Source organism: Leptosomus discolor, chromosome 9, assembly GCF_034619465.1.
Source record: "Leptosomus discolor isolate bLepDis1 chromosome 9, bLepDis1.hap2, whole genome shotgun sequence".
In the NCBI taxonomy this organism is placed as follows: Eukaryota; Metazoa; Chordata; class Aves; order Leptosomiformes; family Leptosomidae; genus Leptosomus; species Leptosomus discolor.
The window spans coordinates 48,774,163-48,795,211 of NC_141399.1; the positions used below are offsets into that span (position 1 = coordinate 48,774,163).

Consider the following 21,049-nt stretch of genomic DNA (forward strand, 5'->3'; position numbering starts at 1 on the left):
TTTGCTTCTGAGAAGCTTAAAGCCACCCACAAAGATTAAAGGACGCCCCTGGACTGCCCAGATTGCGCCAGCACCTCTGCCAAACCCTCTCCTGAGCTGGCGCCGTGGGTCAGCAACTGCAGCAGGTCCCCCCCCGCTCCCCACCAGCGCCGTGGCCCACCCTGCTGTGCCCCCAGCCCCAGCTCTTGCTCCTGCATGCCCTTCGCTGCCTCCTGCACACGGGCTGGTGCCTGGGGAGATGGTTTGGGATGGACAGAGGCTGAGCTGTCCCTGCGCCCCTGGAGGGCACCTGGGCTGGAGAGAGGGGGAAACGGGTTGAAAATGGCTTTTTCCAAGGCACGTTTCAAAGGAAAAAATAACAAATAAAATCCCAGTGATGCTCCAGGAGCCCCCTCTGCTCCCAGGTGGGTGAAGCCAGACAGGGACCAGCCGCTGGACACGGCCCCCCCGGCCATCAGCGGTGGCGTTTGGGCACAGCCGGGCTTGGCCACAAAGCTCCTATGACCGGCGTGCGGCCAGAAGCGGGTGTCCATGCGCTGGGAGGAACAGCAGAGTCTCCCCCCCGCAGCTTTTTGGGCTCGACGACGTCCCCCTGCTCTGCGGCTGCACGGCCGCCGGCCGAGGCACCAGCCCAGCACCGCTGTGGGCAGCTCGGGGCAGGCGGCGTTGCCGTCCCCCCTTGCTGAGCCACAGGCTCGGGCCACCGCGCGAGGAAACCTGCCCGCGGCGGGCATCAGACACGGGACAAGGAAGAAAAGGCCGGAGACAGGGGGCCTGATGCAGGTTTTTTCTGTACATCAGTGTTTTTGACACCACAGCCTGTTGCTGCTTATAATAAAACAGAAATCAGAAAGAGCAACCAGAATACACACCCAAAGGCAAAAAAACCCTCGGCTTAAACAAGGCGCTGCCTGGCCCCCGGGAGGGGAGGCCGGTAGCCGGGAGCCCAAGGGGAAGGGGTAACATCTGCCCTGGCTGGGAAGAAACACAACACAAAGAAGAAAAAACGAATCAACGAAAAAAACCAAACAAAAAAAAACCCCAACAAAAAAACCCCAAACCCAAAAAACCCACCCAACGCTCCCGCTGCGGAGCAGGGGAGAGCCAGAAAAACCAAGATTGTCCCGTCCTCAGTCCCGTTAGCACCTGTACAATAAAACTGTACCATCTCCCGGGCGCCGTGCCCGCTCTCTCCCACAGAACTGCTCCTGGTGACACCAGAGGGGCGCGGGGAAGGGGTGGCGGGGGGTGGCGAGGCCGAGCAGACAGCGCGCAGGGCAAGGAGGGGGCTTCTGCGGTGGCGAGAGACCCCAGGGTGGGGGGACAAGCTGCCGGGAAGCGTGGGGTGTGCTTGGGGGGCAGGGGGTCTGCAGCTGCCCGTGGGACAGCCGCCGGGGAGCGGGAGCAGCAGCACGATGAGATGCAGGAGGGCGCCCGGCGCGAGGCTGGCGCGGCAGGGCTGGCTCTCGGCGGGCGGGCGGGCGGGCGGGCGCCTTCAGCAGAAGCCGGCTCCAGAGCTGAGGGTCGCGGCTGTCCCCAGGCTCCCTCTCAGCCGAGGGGCGAGAGCCCGGGCCTCGAGGGCCGTGACCCGCTCAGGGGCTGGCTGGTCCCGGGGGAGCGCCGGCCTCGGGCGGTGTTGGAGAGGGGCCGGAGGAAGCCCCCAGCCCCCAGCCCGGAGCTCACCATCACAGTGATACAGACTCAGCAAAAAACAAAGGAAACATTACAAATTAAATACTAATTAAATAAATACTATGGAAGACGTCGGGAGGGGGGAGGGCAAACAGAGAGGCGCAGTTCCATGGGGTCAGGCGGGGACGGGCAGCGGCATCCCACCACCCCTCGCTTTGGCGGAGCCGGAGCCGCCGCTGCCCCACGAGCTCCGGCTCACGCATCCCCGTGGAGGGGGGCTTCATCGCCCACCGTAGCTGGATGGGGGCAGGGGGCGACGGCTGCAACCGCCGCTGCTCGTCGCGAAGGGACCCCGGGAAGTCCTTGGAGGCAAGGGTCCTCCCTCCCCAGCCGGAGGAGACCCCGAGGAGAGGAGGACTGGCTGGCCAAAGACTCGGGTCCCTGCTGCTGGCGCTGAGAGGGCTGCTTCCCGTTGGTCCTTATTATTGCCTCGTGATGCGGGGAGCGGTCTGACCCCGTCAGCTGCTCCAGCCCTGGTACTCCACCGTCGAACCCAGCAGCTGCAGCAGCTCGGGCTCGTAGTGCACCAGCTCCACTGTCTCTGCAGTGCCCTGCGCCGGCTCCGGGCTCTCCTGCACCTCCTCCTGCGCCAGCACCTGGCTGAGAGAGACCTGGCGCTGGAACTCCGCCTTGGGCAGCGTGGCAATCTCGAAGTGCGGGAAGCGGGCCTGGAAGATGCGGGAGGACAGCTTCAGCCGCTTGAGCACGTCGGAGAAGAGGAACCAGTTGCAGGGCCTGCGAGGGCGGCAAGAGGACGGCGGGTTAGGGGCGGAGGGGTCTGCGGGCACGTCGCCCACCTCACCGCCCCCCAGCTGCCGGCATGATGTGTCCCCCCCTCCCCGCGATGCAGCGCTGCCGGTGAGGTCCAGGCGCTCTTCTGCACGTGGCCCCCCTCCGCGGGGCCTGGGCAGACCCCAGGGCCAGGACCCGGGCTCAGAGAGGCGCCGGCCTTTGGTCGCTGCTTTGCGGGTCGCACCTTGTCGAGGCGCTCGAAGCAAGGCAGGGACAGCGGGGCGAAAGCGACGCCTTCAAAGGTGCCCCCGCAGCACCCCCACCCCGCGACAAGCCCCACCAGGGGCTCCGTTTCCCACCCGGCCATTTCTCCTGGGCGCTGTACGTGTCCCTGGTGTCCCTGCGGGCGGGCAGAAATTGGCAGGCACGGAAACTCCCTCAACAGAAAAGCAGCAGCGACTGTTCCTGCAAGGCCCTGCCTTCAACCCAGCAGCTCTACGCCTAACTCGAAGGAAAACGACCACCTGGGACACACCAGCTGCTCTTAACCTCAAGGAGCTGAAGCAACGGAGGTGCTGCCATCTGCGGACCGGACTGCCGGGGCTGTGCCCCGCCGTGGCACAGAGCAGCAGGCACCAGGCAGCCGACAAAACCGACTGTCTGCTTGGCTCTACCTGTGCTGCTTCTCCGCCCTGTTTGAAAACCAAGTCTTTTCTTAAACCCGCCCTTTCTTAAACCAAAGGGGTCTTCCCTTGCTCAGCTCCCCCACGTAGAGGTCTCCCCCACCTACGTTCCCTCAGTCTTTCTCCTCTTTTCATTGACTCTGGGGACAAGACCAAGGGGACTAAAACAGGGACTGAAGGACCGCACGGGCTCTGTGCTGTGCCAGCCGTCAGCCAACAAATCTGGGACTTCTCTAAGCATGTTTACACCATGGGAGGGCCCATCCAAGCCAGTGGCCGCCCCCAGGTCCCTCCACAGTCACCGCAGAGCTGACCAGTCGCACCCAGCGGTTCATCTCAGCCTGACCTTCGCTCCTGCCCTCGTTCGGATAAGCCCTGCTGTCGAGTCTTTGCTGACTGCAGCCAGAGGCCAAGGCGACCAGCTCAGAGGTGGAGCTCTGAGAATCACTCACTCAAGTTCCATCTTGCCCCGCGTCTTCCACCGGCTTCTCTGACTTGGGGCTTGCAGAGCGTGGTTTCTACCCTAAGGCTGTGTGCCACCGCCGCTGTCCTCTGAGGGCTCTGCTCTGCGAGCTCCCCCTCCACCCCAGCACTAACGCCACCCAAATCCTCCCTGCTCCGGGGAAAGATACTCACCCCCGAGAGACGGACACTTGGAGGTTATAGCTGGGGAGCAGTGGCTTGTCTGAGAACTCAAACATGAAGTTGTCTGCTTCTTGCTCCTCCTCCTCCTGGTCTGAACTTCCCGGAGGGTTGAGCAGAAGGTCGCATCCAATGCTGTCTTTCCCCTCTGCAACAGGCAAAACAGCGGTTGGCATCGCTCGCTCGGCCAGCGCTCGCCGCTCCCCCGGGGAACAGCTCTGCCCAGCAACCGTGCCGGAGAGCCGAGCCCCAGGGGCTCCTTCCAGCCCTCGTCTTGGTAAAACCCCCGCGTGAGGGCTGCTCGGCCCAGCGGGACCCCTCTGGGTGGCCGGGCTGGGCAGAACGAACACCTCCTGCCCCAGCAGCCGCCCTCGGGTTTACGCTCACCCCGCGGGCGAGGCGAGGCGAGGCGAGGCGCTGCCTGCCGGCAAGGGGAGCCCCGGGCAGGCTTTCCTGGGGCCCCCTCACAACCCCGGAACGGCCTCGGCCCCCTCCGCTTCGCCAGCACGGCCTGCAAGAACCTGCGCCAGCGAGGAGGGAGGCGGAGGGACGAGACGCTTCGCCTGCGCAGATCCTACCCAGGCCCCGCTCCGGACAGCTGCCAGCCGGTGCCCCGGCGGCGCAGGGCAGCGAGGCGGCTGGCTGCGGGCCGCGAGGCCCTGCCGCCGCGCCGGGCGGCCGTTCTAGAGACTTGACGGACCCCCACAGCGACAAGCACGACGGCAGCGCGTCGGCCCCGCGGGCGGGGGGCACGCAGCTGGCTGCTCCGGGGGGTACCTGAGCTCCGCCAGGATTTGCTTCCGCGGGAGGAGAAGAACAGCGCCCTGGATCCGTGAACCGTTTACACACAGTTAAAAGTTTTAAAGTTACTCTTCGCCAATCTGAAAAGCACCTGCTGAAAACCAGCTCGCTGCCTGGACTCTACTAGGAAAAGGCATGGGTAGTCTTGGGCTGGCGGAGCGGTTCTGTCCCGCCGAGATGACACCGGATAACTCCCAAAACTTCCAGAAAATAGAGTTTAGGTTCTATGGAGAGAAGTCAGACTGAAGGTGCTGGTGAGCAGATAAACCAACCATGCCAAAGTTCACCACCACGCACGAGAGAAAAGGCTGCAGAAAAGCCCCACGGCGTGCTGCGCGAGAAAGCTCCAGGCACCGCGCTGCTCGAGGCACGAGCGCAGCACCCAGCCAGAACGTTATTGCAACCGGGAAACGACAGCAGATGGCAGGAGACACAGGCTCAAACAGGGAAAAAACGTAATTTCTTAGTCCTGCCAAGGAAAAAAAAAATCCCTAAGGAACAGAAAACCAGGGTGCTTAAATCCTCAGAGCTCGAACAGAACAAAACCAAGTGGCAGGAATACTGGTGTGATCTCACTGCTAGGCAGAGCTCAGGTGCCATCCCCGAAAAAACCTCAGATTCCTTGAGCAACCCGGGAAAAAGGAATTTACTGTGGCAACAATACGGTCCAACGTGTGGCCTGAAAACTCTTCTCGCTCGGCCCTTCGCCCGAGCGAAGGCTGCGACAGAACAGGGACGTCCTGCGCCGCCGCAGGGTTGCGGGGGCCGTCGGGCACGGCCGTGCTGGTCCCAGGTGTAGCGCGGGACTTGGGCACCACCGCAGCACCAAGGGCAGGACGCTGGTGACTTCACCACGCTCAGACCTCACGGATCCCACGCCCCGGCTTCCCTCATGATGTTTTGGCCCCCAGAGATCCGCAGACCTAAAGGACGGCGTTCCTGCCTCAAAGAACAGCAGCAGATCGCGCTGGGGCCTGGGGTTTCTCCTCCGCCCTGAGGGACACGTGAGGCTTTGTGCTTCGGCTGGTGGAGCTGACGGAAAGGGAAACTCGGAAGGGCTGCAGCGCTGAAGGAGAAGAACTGTTTTCTGCTGAGCTGGTTTGCTGCCCGTGAGAGCTGGGGGCAGCTCGGTTACCCCGGAGCTGAACCAGGTACTTCCCTGCCCTGGGGAGTACCTGCTCCTGGTGACCCGAGGGGACTGCTGGAGGGAACTGAGCCAAAAGGGCCCATTTCCAAACCCTCAGTCAACACCACTGTGAAGGAACCGGCCCCACGCCTCAGCCTCGGGCCTCTTGCTCCCCCTTGCCGCCTCCCGCCGCCTCCCGCCGCGGTGCCTGGCACAGCACAGGTGACGACGGCCCAGCGCTGCCCTTTCACGGCTGATCCAGGCGTGGATCTGCTGGGAAGTCCCTTTCTGTGCCCGCTGAAAACAGGCCTGGCAGGATACAGGCTGACTTCCCGGCTGGGTTCGTGCCTTGCCACGCGCTGGGAATGCTGCACGCAGAGGGGCGAGAGGAGGGGCCGCGGGACTGACCCTCTGACAGCAGCTTGGGGGCTCTGCCGGCCTCTCTGCGAACGGAGACAGAAACATCCCACAAGCAACACCAAAGCCCCGGGGTTTCGGAACGTGTTGTGTAGCTGCCACTTCTCCAGGGATCATCGCCCTCGTGCCTGGGAGGAACCCCCGTTCTCCCGAGTGCCGTGCAGAGGCACCAGCCCCCACTGGAAGGATCTTTCCGCTGCACCGAGGAAGAAATGAGGTTCCCAAGGGAGGGTCCAGGCAGATCAATGCGGGATCGGTCTGGCTTGTTAACCCACTTCAGGTAGCACAGGAGAGAGGGGAGACAAAACCTGAGAGATGGCACCATGTGAACGACGGAGACCCGGCAGAGGCGCACCCGCAGGGGCCAGGATTTAGTGTGAAGTCCCGCTGGAAGAGGCAGGACGTGTTGAACAGAGCAGGTAGTGTTTTTCCACCCTCAGATGAAGCAATACTCTGAAAAGCTCGACTAAGGTCGAGGAAAAGGGAAAGAAGTGCAGCCCCCAGCAGCCCCTGTGGAGCTTTTCCATGTATTAGCCAAGTGCCTAAGCAAGGCCCCTGGGAGCAGTGAACCGCCACCACTGATGGCATCCCCAAACCCCTCCGTCCCCCCCGCTCCCAAGTCGGTGATGGTTTGCTTCCTGAAAAAACATCGTCCCTTTCTTTTTGCCCGCAGGGGCGGAGGACAGGAACGTGGGAAGACACGATGCAAGACAAGACTTTCCAAGACAAGCCGAGGGATATGGAAGTGAAAGAGCGGAAAGGAGCAGCTCATTTGAACAGAACCAACCAGTCGCCTTTCCAAGACCCACCCGCTTCATCTCGGGCATCAGGGTTTGCGAACAACAAGGCGGCACGTTCCTACGTGACTGGCATGTGGCAGCGGGTCTGCTAGAGGGTACGAGAATTGGCAGCCTACAACCCCAAGCCAGGGTCTTCAAGAGGAAAGGACACTGCTGAGGGGGACATCAGCAGACCCTACAGCTCAAGCACATGAGCTCTCGGGGTAACCAAGCGCGCAGCACGCAGTAGGAACCAAGGAAAGCCAAACTCTCCTGCCCGCAAACCACACACGATTTTCCTTCCTTGTTGATCGGAGAAATCCAAGCGGGACCCAGTGATGAATCAAAAAGAGAAGTTATCTTTACCACAAGAAAAATGTTTTCAAAGTAAGGAGGCTTCTTCTTAAAGGACTGTGGTAGCCTCAAGAGTGAGAAATCTAGAGGGACGAGGCTGTGGTTTGAACAGGTTCCTTGGCATGCCCGAGGGGCAGAAGCCTAGAACAAAGCGTCCCTAGGAGCACAGAATTTCTTCTGTTCTGAAACCAAGAGACATCAGGGGCTCCAAGGATAAGTCTTCTACCAAGAGCACCCTTCCGCAGGTACCTGGATTTTTCACATTTCTAGAACGATGTCAGAAATGACAGAGGCGGCCAACGAAAATCAACAGCCTTTCAGCTTCCAGCGTAAACAACCCACGTCTTCCTGAAGGGCTTGAGGGTGCTGGTCTGCTGCCGCAGCAGCGGTCGGGAGGGACTCTGCAGCCTGCCGCAGGCCCGGGGCTAGACCCAGAACAGCCTCCTTCACGGGCCCTGGGGGAACGGGAGCAACACAGCGAACAATTTGTGGACCTTGTGCCCGTACCGTTTCAAGAAAAGTTCTAAGCTGGCGACCACAACTTTCAGGAAGCGACAGTAAAAGGCACAAGTGGTGCCTCCACTGGGAAATGCCTGGCATTGTACGAAGAGGACCTGCCCTGGATGAGTGCCTCCCCTCCAAAGCAGGGGAGAGGGATGGGCAGCTCTGGGAAGCTCAAGACTTCTACACCTCGAAGGAGTAAGTTTGTCCTCTGCCTTCCTTGGGTTTATCCTGATGGCTGGTTAGCAGGGAGTAACGAGAACGGCCACAAGAACAACACGCTCCGGGATCGACACCCATCAGGAATCCCCAGCAGCACTCGGAGCCTCGTCTTGCACGCTGCGGTGGAGGGATCCACACATGCAGCTTCCCAAAGAAAAAAGTCCCTTTCAGGAGCAACTCCCAGCAGGTCGCACTAGGGCAAGGCCTCCGGCAGTGAGACATGAGCTGGGAGGGACGCGGACAGACCCGGCGAAGGGCGCGTGGCCACCCGGCGCTGCCGCTCGCTGCTGGGAAGGGAACAGCGCCAGCTGAACTCACCCAGGACGGAGCTGCTGTAGAAGTCCCACGCTGTTCGAGGGTCTCCATCCGAGCGCCCCTGGAGATCCGAAAGGTAATCTGAAGAGAAAGAATCGAGAGGGTCAATGCTTATCTACCGGGCCAAGCATGATCCTGGCACGCGTAGCCGTCGATCCGGGGGGAGCCACTTCACCGCTGCGGGCAGGCGGTACGGCAAGAGCTGAACCACAACCTGTGAGAAGGGTCCCCTCGCTCAGGAGAGGACAGCATGACCCCAGGCCTGAGGACATGAAATAGCAGCTGAAAAGGGAAAGCAACTGAGTGGGTTGGAAAGAAAAGTTCTTCGGGTTGTCTTGAGTTCCAACCAACACCACCTGCACGAGCAGCTACGCCCGGAGGAGCTCAGGCAGACAGAGCTGGCAAATGAGATTTTTTCAGCACTGGAGACTTTCTGCCTTGTGTCTACCTGGGAACCACCGCTACTCCAGCCGCTTCTTCCCTGCTGTTGCGTAGAAGCCACAACCCTCACCTTGCTTCTACGCCAACGGCACAGAAAGCGGCACGTTTCACTCGGCCAGAGGGACCCAAAAGGGTCCTTTCTAGCAACAGCAAGCAGGCAGCTGCTGGGCAGAGCCGTTTTCGAGTAGAAGGCACCATTACTGGGCAGGAAAACCCTGTTCACTCGGGCTATGCAGCAGAACCAGGAACTGTGGAACAGCGTCTCCAGGCCTTGTGCACAGCGCTGTCTCCAGTTGTGCGACCGCAGCGTCGCCATCGTGTGCGCTGAAGACTGAGAAGTGACTTTTATCTGGTTTGGAGAAGAGTATGCAGTCCTGGATGGAAAGTTTGGGTGGCAGAGAGGCACACGTGTGACAAGACAGAGCAACAATTCTTGAGTCACCTGCTGCTCAAGCACTTCCCAACCCTTGGACGCCCAGATGGCTGCCAGACAGGACGGATGGAAGCACTGCCGCCCCCGGCCTCAGCACCTACCGCAGAGGAAGCGCTTCATCACTTCGCTGGTGGCGAGCTTCACGGCTGTCTGCCCAGAGTAAGTGGCCAGAGTGGGATCAGCACCATAGGAGAGTAGAAGCCACATGGTTTCCAGGTTGTCATTTGCTACTGCGTCGTGGACCGGCCTGCAAGGACAGAAGCAGTGGCAGAAAAAGAAGAGGCTGGACGAGTTCGCAAAGCAAACGCTCTGGTTCGGGTGAAGGCAAGCCTAGTGACGACCGGCAGCTCATCCCCGGCTCCCTGCCCCAGCGCTCCCCAGCGCTCCCCCTCTCGCTGGCCTTGCCTCGTGCCGTCCTGCGCGCTGCAGTTCACGTTGGCGCCGTGCTCCAGCAGGATGTGGAGGATGTCGATCCAGCCCCGCGCGCAGGCTTCGTGCAGAGCCGTGTAGCCGGCGTTGTCTCGATGGTTCACGTCGCTGCTCTTCTTCTGCAGGCAGTAGAGCACCACGTCCTACAGGAACGAGAGCGCGGCAGCCCTGGTGACACACGGCCCCCCCCCCCCCCCCAGCAGGCAGCGCGGGACACGGAGCAGAAAAGGGCGCCCGAGCTCACCTTGTAGCCCAGGCGAGCTGCTCGCTGCAGGAGGGTCTCCCCTGCGTTTTTGTTCACGATCAGCCGCCGAGCTCCAGGAGGAATGTTCTGAGCCATGGGCAAGTCGGGGGAGCTCCCTGGGCTGACCCGACGGGACTTACAAAGCGTCCACAAGTCCTGGGGCTTCTTCAGGGAGCGCATTTTGGGCTGGTTCCAGCAGCCTTTCCCCTGGAAAAAGAAAGGAATACACACGTGGCCACGGCTTACTAAGAGGATGCCCCTTCTCTCGCTTCTCCCCCGCCCCGCGTTGCCCTCACGAGTCCAAGCCCTACCTTCCCCTCGTCACAGATCCCTGCCAGGTGTTTGGTTTTACATTTGCGTTTTCCTGATGGTTTCTCCAGCTCTTCTTGGACAGGAGAGCTGTCGGAGTGCTCCAGGAAGAAGCCATTCCGAAAGTCTGGGCGTCCTTGAGATTTTCGGGGGGATGGGGAAAGCCTGCTCCTCAGCCGTAGCTCTGTGCCTTTACCCTTCACAGACTCCTTCTGCTTCCGGTACCTAAAATCTGGAGGAGAAACGGGGATGAGGAGCTTCTGTAGGCACCGCCCTGCCTCCAGGTGAAACAAACCGCCCGTCTTTGATGGCTGCACGTCCAGGACGGAGTGGAAGCGGAGAAAGGCAACAAAACCAACCGAGGGGCAGAGAAGCTGCTGCCCTACAAGAGAGGCTGGGACTCCTCAGTCTGGAGGGGAGAAGGCGGAGAAGGATGTGGCCAAAATTTGCAAAAATCCTAAAAGCGGGGGGATCAGCTGAGGGGAGGAATCTTCTTCACCCAAACCTGCGGCACAAGACGTGTGGGCACTCGGTGAACCGAGTGAGGGATCCGTTACAAACCAGACGGGAGAAAGGCCTTTGCACAGCACAGAGGGAACTTCAGGGCTTCGCTGCCACCGGAGGTGGCGGAGGCAGATGTTACCAGCGGGACCAGAAAGGATTTAGGCAAATTCATGGACAACGGACCCACAAACGAGCCGTGAAAGGCCCCGGCAGGTCCAGCCCGAGTTCAGCTGGGTGCTGGGGAAGCCCAGGCGGCTGCAGCCCAGCCTCTGCGCTGGCCCCCACCAGGAGGGAGCTGCGGGCAGACAGACCCTGGCAGGGCGCAGCGCGCTGGGCGCACTGGGGCAAGGGACAGGGACTTCTCCTGGCTCCGAACAAAGCGGAGCGCGCCCACGAGGCACGCTCTGGGGCGGCAGCTCCGGCTTCCCGCCGGGCAGAAGATGGTATTTGTTTTTAAGCTCACGCACAGCTCTCGGACTGTAATGAAGCGACGCTTTAGCGGCAACACTTGTCAAGGAGGCAGCACGCAGCCCTCGCTAGCCTGCTCGCTGGTTTGGAAGCGACCACCGGAGGGAGGTTTCTGCTGGGCTGTCTGTGACACCGTCCTCATCCTCTTTACAGCCCTGCCACACTTCCACCACTAACCCAGGGCAGCGTACAAGGACTTGGGACGCTCCTTCTCTGATACCCGGTTCCTTCTGCCAAGGTGCAGGGGCCCTGGGGGCTAGAGCAAAGCCCATCGCTGCAGTGTTAAATACACCTCGCTTCGCATGTCCGTGCCAGGGAACACCTTCCCAGCCAGAATCGGCTCCCTCGGGCTGTGGAGGAGACGGGGAGGAAACGGCACAAACCTCAGAGGAGCTGGAACGCGGTGAGGAAGAGCCAAGCCTGACCGGCACGTGAAGAGAAAGGGGAAAGGTGCTGACAGGTCAGACAACACCTAGCGAACCGGACGGTCTGTGCCGGCAAGCGGCAGACGCCGGCAGCCCCTGCACACCCAGCGGGAGGAAAACACAGCGACTCCGTCGCTCCTCCGAGCACAGAGGGCAGGTGGCCAGCGGCTCCCTCTAGCCCAGAGCTCCAGCACGTGGCTCTGGCAGGGATCCGCATCTGTTGTCGCTCTCTTCAGCACCCAAAGCAGGCAGAGGAACACCAGGGCGTGCACCTCGAGCGCCTGGGCTAACCCCTCTGCCGGAGGGCGTTGGCCAGCGGGTCGCTGCCGCTCGTCCCCGAGCCAGCGCAGGACACAGCGGCCTGCTTTCTCCAGACACGATGGCCCCCTGTCCCTGCCAGCCAGCTTACAGGGCCACTGCAACGCCCAGGTCCTCGCCTCCAGAGCCAGCAGTGGCTCTAGGCCACAACTTCTGAACCCAAAATACAGAAGCTCACGTATCCGAGGGCCAAGCAAGGAGTTCCCGAGGGAAACTGGCTCCCGGACAGAAGACAGACGCTCTTAAGATGCGTAGTAAAGCTCCTGCAGAAAACCCTCCTGAACGCTGCTGCGCTCAAACGTCCCTCTCAGGCTCTGCTTGGAACAGGCGTCAGCAGGAGAGAGTCCGAGAGCGTCCCTGAACCGCCAAGATGCCGGGAAGCCCGTCAGAAACTTTACTCCCAGTCTCACAGAGGCACCCAGGCGCTGCAGCCCTACTGTAAACCCACGCCAGAGCAGAAAGTCAGCTTGTGGGAGGATTGCAGCCGTCTCTGCTGCTTCTCACGGTGCCTCAGCAGCACCTCAGCCTCTCCTGGGGGCTGCCGATCCGGGCAGCGATGTGGCAGAAAGGCAACAGGGCCCCATCCACTACATCAGCTCCAAGAGAAAGGCCCGAGCGTGCGGAGGGCTGGCAGAAGCGCCTCCCCCAGCGCTGCGGCTCGGACATGCTCTTCTGCAGCCCTGACAGAAGTTCCCTGCGGGAGGCCGGGAGGCAGCTGGGAGCTCCCAGCACACGCGCCCCGAGACACCGGTGCGCTGCTGGCCGAAGCCCAGCCTGACCGCCCCCAGCCTCGGGCTGCTCTCGCAGGGACAGAGAGGAGGGATCGCGGAGACTGCTCCACCTCAGAGAAACACTTTTGGCTTTGCAGGATTTAGCTTTGCCCACGCGGTCTGGGCCGTCACGGGAGGAGAGGCAAGAGCAGAGGTAGAGCAGCGAGCAGGACACGGGCAGGTGGCACGGCCTCCTCCTCCTCCTAGCCAAGCTGCAACCACAAACCCCAGAGGGGGATTCCTCCGTCGCTTGCAGACACTCCTGCTTTGTTAATCCTCTCTCCCCTGCGCTCCCTGGCAAGCTCGGGAGTTACGTTAACCGAGCCAGACAAAGCATAAAGAAGCCCAGTCGCATCGTGACGGCTCCACGTCCCTCTGTTTTAGCCAGGAATGCCGAACACTGCTCCCAGGGGCCCATGCTTGTCCAGAAATATTTCACTGTGCTACCTTGTCCGATTCTCATTTTCCCACGCCCTCTGTCTCAATCTGAGGGTAAGATCAGTATCTAATTAGCCACATAAGCTGCCGTTTCCTACTCCAAAATTTACTGTAAATATTTTTGAAAGAAGAACCGATCAACTGAAGCAGCCCACGCTGTGCACATCAAGCCATTAATAACGACGGGGTTTCATCGTTACGAAGCCCGACACCCCTCCCCAACCTCCCCGAAATCACACATGCGACAAAAAAAGCAATAAACCAACAAAAAAACGCACATTGATCCCCAGCCTCGCACCAGAAACCCCTTCCCAGATTGTACCTGCTTTGGATTTTCGCCGCCTGTGGGGGTAGCCCACTCGCTCCTCCTCTCGCTCAGTCAAATATTCCCCTGTCTGGTATTTCCGACTTTTCTGTCGTCTCCTTTTCTTCCTTTTGATGTGGCTGTCATCTTCTTCCTCCTCGTTGGGCTCCCACAGCTGCCTGGGTGATTCCACTCTCCAGGGCAGCTCCCGGGTCCTCCTCGTGTAACAGCTGCTCCTCTCGGACAGGGACCTGTCCCTGGCCCTGCGACTGTGGTAGCGTGATGTCCTGTGGGATTTTCGCAGCTTGCGACGTTTCGAGGATGTCTCCTCCTCCTCTTCCTCCTCCTCTTCCTCCTGATCCTCCTCCAGCAACGGTAAAATCTCCTGACCGCTCACATCACACTCTCCCGTCACACCGGCAGAAGAGCCAGCGACGCTTCCTGCAAGAAAGCGGGATTTCTAGCTGACAGAAAAGCCAAGAGTTTCTACAAGAAAAACCCTGCCGGGCAGGACGGAACACGGGGATGACACCCACAGCCCGCCCAGGACCCCCACCCGGGTCCCCTGGCACCAACTCACCCGACTGACTGCGCGTCCGGCTGCTCAGCACCACCGGAATGAAGTCCCGAAAGTTGTTCTTGGGTTTCTTCTCCAGGTAACCTGCAGGGAAAGGCGAGCCTTGAGCAAGCGCGGCACAGCTCTGCCGGCCCGGGAAGGGCCGCCCAGCACGAGGCCACAGCTCTGTGTCGCACCCCGAGCCGCTACGGGCCCTGGGCCCCGGCGCAGCCCGACCCCGCGAGAACACGTTGCCGGTGACAAGTACCTTCCTCGTGGCCGTCCCCGCGGTGCGCCGGGGGTGGGAGCTCCGTCTTCGCCGGCCTCCTGCGCTTACGTTTTACCCTGAGGCTGTTGTGATCCTTCGCCGACCCCAGGCCGGTTCGGCCTTCTCGCTTGCCGAGCTCATGCGGGTTGTCGTGGTGTTTTCGCCACTGTGAACGGAAGACACAGGCTGAAGCCCGAGCTGCTGCCGGCTGACCCAGCTGGAGCAGCAAAGGAGAAGGGACAAAACGTCCCCCACGCCTCGTGCTGGTGCCCTCTGGCGCTCTGGACACGCCGGATCCGCTTTTGCTCTCGATTACCTGCAGACACGGGTCCGTTAATCCGCCGCCAGGCAAGGCCGACGAGCGCGGGCGGAGAGCCCTGCGCGCTCAGGCGCCCGCCCCTGCTGCGAGCGCTCCCTCCTCGCCCCCAGCCCCAGCTCCGCTGTCACCCAACAGGCCCAGCCCGTCCCACCCACCTTCCGGCCGTGCACGCTCCGGCTCCCCGATTTGCTCGGGGACTCCTCGCCGCCCTGGGCTTGGCACTTGAGTCTCTTGTGGGTCTGCCTGGCGTCCCCGTCGTGCTGCCGCTTGGCCTTGCAGCGCGCGCCGCCCTCTTGCTTGACCTGGCCCCCTCCTTTGAGCTTGGCCTCGGCAAAGGCCTGGGGGGCCGCCCCAGCTCGCAGGCAGGTCACGGAAGGAAACGACACGTCGCACTCCACTCGCTCCTTCTTGACCCTGCACAGATCCACCTGACGCACGCACGGGAGGGACTCAGCGGCCGGCGCCTCCTGGGAGCCTTCGCAGCCCGGCTCCTTGCATTGGCTCTCCGCGGGCCCGGCGGGCCCCTCCGAAATCATCCGCGGGTTCTGCTGCCCGGCCGCGGGCAGGTCGTGCGACAAATACGCCGCCAACACTTGGTTTTTAGGCTTTGCGTCCGCCTGCTTGAGGCCGCAGCTCCCCTGGGGAGCCTCAGTCTGTACGTTGCCCTCCTTGCTGGAGTCAGCCCCTGGTTCATCACACTCTTGACTCTTCTGAGGGTTGTCCAGCTTCCCCTTGCCCCCTTTCCCATCCAAAGCACTGGCCTGAAGAGATGGGCCCGCATCCAAGGGGACTGGATTGCCCTGCTCCTCGTAGAGCTTGGGCAAGGCCCGGCAGCTCTTGCTCTTGGCTGCAGCTTCCTGAGGCGGGAGCCTGGGCAGCCCCTCCGGCAGGCTCTGGGCGGCCGCGCTGGACTCCGTGGGCTGCACGCTCGGGAACGTGGGGAGCTCACCCGCGCCAGCTGGCTTGCAGGAGCTGTTCTGGTTCGGGGGCAGCTGTCCCGCTGCGGAGATGCCGATTGAAAGCAGCGGGGTTTGATGGTAAGGAGACCAGCCGAGAGGCAGAAGCTGAGGGTTGGAAGGTTTTCCATTCACAGGGCATCGTGGGTACACGCTTCCCTGGCCGGGATTCCAGGTGGAGATGTCCTTGGACTGACACAAAGGAGCTCCGGGAGCAACTCTGCCGTGAAGAAGTCTCCTGGCAGGATCCTGCTGTCCTTCTGCGCCGACCTGGTTGGCTTTCTTCCCACAGGGTACGCCGGCGCCGCGAGGCTCTCCCTGATCGATGATGGAAATAGGCTCCTGCTTGGGGAGGTGGCGCGGGTCCCTGCTGAAGCTCACGCCGGGGTCCTTGCTGAGCAGCAGCGAGGCGGGCACCGGGTTGGCGACGCCGACGTAGGTGCCCGGGATGGTGCTGATGAGCGTGGTGTTCTTCACCCAGGAGCCCTGCTCGCCGTTGCGCAGGAACTCGGGGAAGATGACCAAGGGAGAGGTGGTGCCGAGACACGAGGTGACGCTGCTGCCCGCGGCCTGGGCCGCGCGCTGGGACTTGGACAGGACCGTGGTGAGAAGGGCTTTGCCGCTGGTGTGCACGGGCGTGAGGATGGGCATCGGAGGGGTTTTGCGTTGGCTGGGCGGAGGCAGTTTCTGACGGTTGGACTTGGAGGAGAGGTCGAGGGGCATCTCGCTGCACTCGGGAGAGGAGACCATCTCACGCTCCAGCTGCGGAGGGGACTTCAGAGGAGAGAGCGAAGTGGCAGCCCCCGGGGCGTGCGGCTCCGGGGCTCTGGCGTGCGCACCGGTGCCAGAAGAGGGAGCAGCGCTCCCGCACGATGCTGCTGCCGCCGGCGGAGCCTGGCTGGAGGAGAGGGAAGGGCCCGAGGTGGACGGGGGAGCGCCCTCGGCAGCAGCCTGGGCACCGCTTCCAGCGGAGGGCGAGGGGCAGCTGAGCTGATTCACCTCCACAGACACCACTTTGGCATCCGAAGCCAAGGGTCTGGTGACGGAGAAGGTGTAGGGGTAGGAGCGCAACTCCGGGGAAGCGATGATGCCCGGCAGGCAGCGCTCGTGCAGGTAGGAAGGCAGGACGGGGAGGGTGAGCGTGGAGGAGACCCCCAAGGTGGCTGGAAGCGTGGCCACGCTGAGCGGCTGCCCGCAGCTGGGCGGTGGGATGTACACCAGCGACTGGCTCGGGCTCAGAACTGCCCCAGCCTGAAAGGACAGGGGCAGTTTTTGCATAGCAGGGGCCTGAGATGTGGTAAAGCACACCCTGTTCAAGGTAAAAGTAGCGGGAGTGGAGGCAGAGGTGTTGCAGCTGGAGACAACCACAGACAACGTCCCTTCCGCCAGCACGCCTGGCCCTGGCGCTCCAGCGCTTGGGCTGGTTTTCTCCTTCCCAGCAGGCTCGCTCTCTGGAGCCACGGAGCAGGCTGGAGGAGCATCAGCCTGCTTGTCGCTGCGAGGGTCTGCGGGTGTCCAGGCAGCATCAGCACCGCTGCTCTCCTGCTCGACACCCCTGGGGGTTGCGGGCTCCTGCCCTCTGCCATCCCCCTGGCTTGCCAGAGGGCCCAGGGCGTCATCTCTCACAGTCTTTCCCGCACACTCCGGGTTTGGGTTGGGATCAGGCAGCTGCTCTTCCAGTTTGGGCCCAAGCTTTTCCTCCACCTTGCCATCAGCATCCAGCCCCTGGGCACTGCTGCCACCACCGCTGACCGCTGTGAGCTCCACCTGCAACAAGAAGGGAGGAGGTGTTCCTCAGAGGACCTTCCCTCTAGCCCCCCCAGCACACAGGGGCAGAAGCTCTTGCCGAACTAGGGCGTCGCTTGGCTTTACTGCACCTAGTGTGCCCCTCCCAAGAAGGAGCCCGCGGGACCCATTCGGGTAGGTGCTCTTGCTTGCCCCGTTCCGTCAGGGAAAAGCCTTCTTGGACCCAGACACGCACGCAAGGAGCTCACCTCGGAAAGGCTGCTGCTGACGCAAAACTCCTGAGACCCCAAGTGCTGGGAGCTGCTCGTTTTAGACTCCTCATCAGAAAGAGGGGCTCTCCTAGCCGAGGAACAAGACACAGCATTACAACACCCCAAGACACCCTCCCAGCATCCTACTCCTCCCCGTCCCTGCGTGGGACAGCGTAGCAGCTGGCAGCCTGAAGAAGCGTGCCTGCTCCGTGCAGCCAGCTCCTCGTCACCATATGTTACACAGCGGGCACCGGCCACCGCAGACCGAGAGGGTGAGGAGCACTGCTGTCCACTGCAGTCCTTCCCCGCTCCCGGCGCTCCGCCCGCTGGAGAGCACCTCCTCACACTGAAATGCCGACCCTACGGCTCCTACGGGCCTGACAAGACTTTCTCCATGGCCCAGCAGCTCCGTGCACCTTCCTCACCCACGGCCATTTTGATCCCGGCCCCATCAGTCTCACCACAGGCCAGCCCAGCCCTCCCAGTCACAGCCCGGCTCCACGCACCCGCTCCCATCCCCTCTGCTTCCCGTCCTGCCCCACTGCACACTCCCAGTCCTGTCCTCCCCTGAGCCCCATCCTGCTCGTCTCTTCTTCCGCAGGCACCTCCTCATTCCCGTCCCTCTGTCTCCCAGCCACGCTCCCTCCCTGCTCCTGACTTCCAGCCCAGCCCTGCTGCTCTCCTCCAGCCGCTGCCGGAGATCTCCCTCCAGCATCAAAGCTCTTCAGGCTCGGGGGCACTGGGGCTCGGCAGCTGCCCCGGTGCGCAGCGTCCTGCCGGCACGTTTGGGAGGCAGTTCCCGGGCGGAAAGCCTGAATTCAGGACCAGGCCTGTGAACCCCACGGACGCGGGGCGCGCTGAGGAGAGGGCTCTCCTTACGATCTACGAGAAGGCTGGGCAGGACGCAGAGCTCGCCCGTGCGGTGCCCTGTCCCGGGACACTCCTGTCCCGGCAGTAGTTACCCGATGGCGACTCTCTGGTCTTTAAGGGTCATTTAGACAAGCTGCTGGTGCCGCGATAAAAGACCTCAAGTTTAGTTTCCGCTGATGACGCGGTTTCTTCTGGATTTGCTCCCCCCCCCCCCCCCCCCCGGCTTTCACAACAAAGCGACAGACACAAGCTACGGCAGCAAGCTCTCTCCTTGGGCTCCCGTATCCGCAGCACCGGGACCCCACTCCAGGCTGCCTCGGCGCAACCCCCGCCGAGCCCCGGTGACAGCCCGGTCGGTCCCTTCGAGGGGCTCCTGCCCTCCCGGCCCCTCGGCGCCCCTTCGACAGGGCCCTCCCAAGCCCGCCCGGCCACAGCAGGCCCAGGAGGACTGTCCTCCGACCGGATCCCCGCGGCGCCGGGGACGAACCGCCGGGGCTCGGCATGCGGCACCCGGCTCCGCGGCTGCGGCAGGCCCCGGGGCCCAGCGCCGCGCCGGGGCAGGCCCGGCCCCGCCGGAGTGACAGCGGGGGCGGGCGGCAGGCGCGGAGCGGGGGTCCCGGAGCCGGCCCGCCGCCGCAGCCCGGTCCCCGCGGAGCCGCGAGGCGGAGCGGGGCCGGGGCCGGGGCCGGGGCCGGTTGCACACGGGCGGGCGGCGCAGCGGCGGGACGCCAGGGGGCGCCCGATCGCAGCCGGCTGCCCGCGGCACCGCGGGCGAGCGGCGGGGCTGGACAGCGGGGCCCGGCCCTGCCTCGGCCCCGGCCCCGGCCCCGGCCCCGGCCCCGGCCCCGGCCCCCTCCCGCCCCGGCAACCTGCAGGGGCGGCGGGCCCGGAGCTGCCGCGCCGCCGCCGGGCCCAGGCCCCGTCAGCTGCCGGGACGGCCCCGCGGGCAGCCCCGGCTGCGGTGGTGCGGCCTGTCCGCCTCCGGCCCCGGCTCCTCTCCACAAGCCACTCCGGCCCGTGGGGGTGGCGAACGGGGGAGCCCACGGTAGCCAGGCGCAGGGGACGGGGCCAGCCGCCTCTCCCGGCCGGCTGCCAAGGGACGGAGCTGGGCTGCAGCCAGCCCGGTTTGCCCGTCTTGCTCAGACGCCTCAAACTTTAATATTTATTGTAAAGTCGCTCCAAGCGGTTCAGGAGAGGCAGAGGGCAACGCCATCGCCAGCTCTTATCTGGGGGACGCACGGCGGGCGAGCGGCTGCTGAGGGCTGGAGATGATCTCCGCCCGCGCTCCTGCCCCGAGCGAGAGTCTCGGCTCCCCCCCACACACACACCCCGTCCCACCGCTCTTCTGTCTGGAGGGCTCGTCCCCAAAAGCCTCAACATCCACACTGAGCAATGACAGGCACGCGCTGCCTTTGAGCCCATAAAACTTTTCTGGCTCCAGCTACGGCAAACGTGCTGAACAGCCTCAAGGAAGCCACAAACTGATCCGTTTCGAAAACAAGACCCCAGAGCTGCGGAAATGAAAAGGCGATGGAAAGCCACGGGGCAGGCCAGGGACTCGTCTGGATCGATTCTGCCTCCCAGCCACTAATCCTCCCTAATCTCCTATTTGGTGGCATGTCACAACTCTCCCATCTAATCGTTTGGTCTCCACTAACCCTCCTGGGTCGCCAAAAGCTCTTTGTAGCAGCTTGGCTCGCAGTGGGTCAAGCTCTTTCCCTCCCCTGGCAGTTAAAAGCACAGGTCTGGCGAAGCCAACAGCACACGCAGACAACTCGGCCTCGTCGCCCAACGCCGTGGAGGCAGCGCGGCTACACACAGCCAGCGGTCCCTCCGCAGAGACGCTCTGCGCGTGGGCCCTCCCCGCCGGAGCGCGGGATGCGGGCACCAGCACCAGCTCCCTTCCGTAGCCACTCCAGATCCCTCACTCGCTTTCTCTGCTCTCTTCCCCACCACGCCGCCCACGCACCTCACCTCTCCTCGTTGAGGCCACACATGCGAATCCGCTCTGTGCTGGTCCAGTTGTGCACCCCGCTGTAGAGAGGTGCCGTAGAGATCATGACAGCTGCTCCTCACCAACCGGGACCTGCTGGGGCTCGAGGGGCCGCTCTGCCTGCGAAAGAAAAACAGAGGATGGGTAACTCTCCCCGGGATGCTCGCGTTCAACCGTGCTTCAGAAAGAGTCACCCCCAGCTTCGCCGCCAGGCAGCCGGGGTACGACGCCTGAGAACCTACACATCTGTCTGGAAGAGGGCTGGAAGAAGTCAGCAGCGCCCTGGGACAGAACCCAGCCCGCTCATCCTCACATTAAACAACGTTATTGCCAAAAAAACCCCGCTGGCTACCCTGGGAGTTTCACACCGGCATCTTCACACACCTATGCATCCCTCGAAAGACTCCTTCACTTTCCTCCTCCCTCCAGAGGAGTCTCCAGCACGGAGCAGCGAGCCACGAGACAGAGCTTTACCCGAGATGATGGCCTGTTAAAACGCTGACATCCCTGAGGCTCCCTATGACTTTCATAAACCAGCACGCGGCGGGTTCAAGGGGGAAAGCCTCCAACAAGGAGGCAGCTGGGGGACCCTGGAGGGGAGCAGAGGTTTGCCAACAGTGCCAGCAAGTGATTATCCCCTCCCTCTGTCAGGAAGGCGCTCGTATTCAGCGGAGTTACGGGTGGCAAACATGAGGAAATCCAGAGATTCGTGAGCATCCAAGACGCACCGTCGGCTGGGTGGA

At 62.7% G+C, this 21,049-nt stretch overlaps 1 protein-coding gene across 2 annotated transcripts; it reads right to left on the reverse strand.

Moving 5' to 3' along the window:
• Window positions 1-1,919: 1,919 nt before the first annotated feature.
• On the reverse strand, window positions 1,920-20,373 carry BCORL1 (BCL6 corepressor like 1). 2 transcript variants are annotated; one of them, XM_086469912.1, is made up of 13 exons: window positions 20,288-20,373; window positions 17,441-17,531; window positions 14,646-17,213; window positions 14,172-14,337; window positions 13,928-14,008; window positions 13,366-13,788; window positions 10,123-10,352; window positions 9,812-10,018; window positions 9,544-9,710; window positions 9,240-9,385; window positions 8,268-8,345; window positions 3,744-3,897; window positions 1,920-2,427 (listed from the first exon to the last, which is right to left on the reverse strand). In XM_086469912.1, exons 1-13 carry the CDS (start codon window positions 20,371-20,373, stop codon window positions 2,151-2,153), a joined length of 4,674 nt encoding a protein of 1,557 aa, XP_086326038.1. In that variant the 3' UTR covers window positions 1,920-2,150. The 2 variants fall into 2 exon arrangements, with proteins under 2 accessions (XP_086326038.1, XP_086326037.1); XM_086469911.1 differs by having other exon boundaries at window positions 14,172-14,388.
• Window positions 20,374-21,049: the final 676 nt, after the last annotated feature.

Bases quoted from the DNA above. Each gene is read 5' to 3' on its own strand.
- BCORL1 (XM_086469911.1), bottom strand. From the start codon at position 20,373: ATGATCTCTACGGCACCTCTCTACAGCGGGGTGCACAACTGGACCAGC. The intron at 10,353-13,365 runs GTACAATCTGGG...TTTCTCCTCCAG, and splicing joins GCGGCGAAAATCCAAAGCAG to ATTTTAGGTACCGGAAGCAG. The intron at 10,019-10,122 runs GTAGGGCTTGGA...TTCTTTTTCCAG, and splicing joins GGATCTGTGACGAGGGGAAG to GGGAAAGGCTGCTGGAACCA.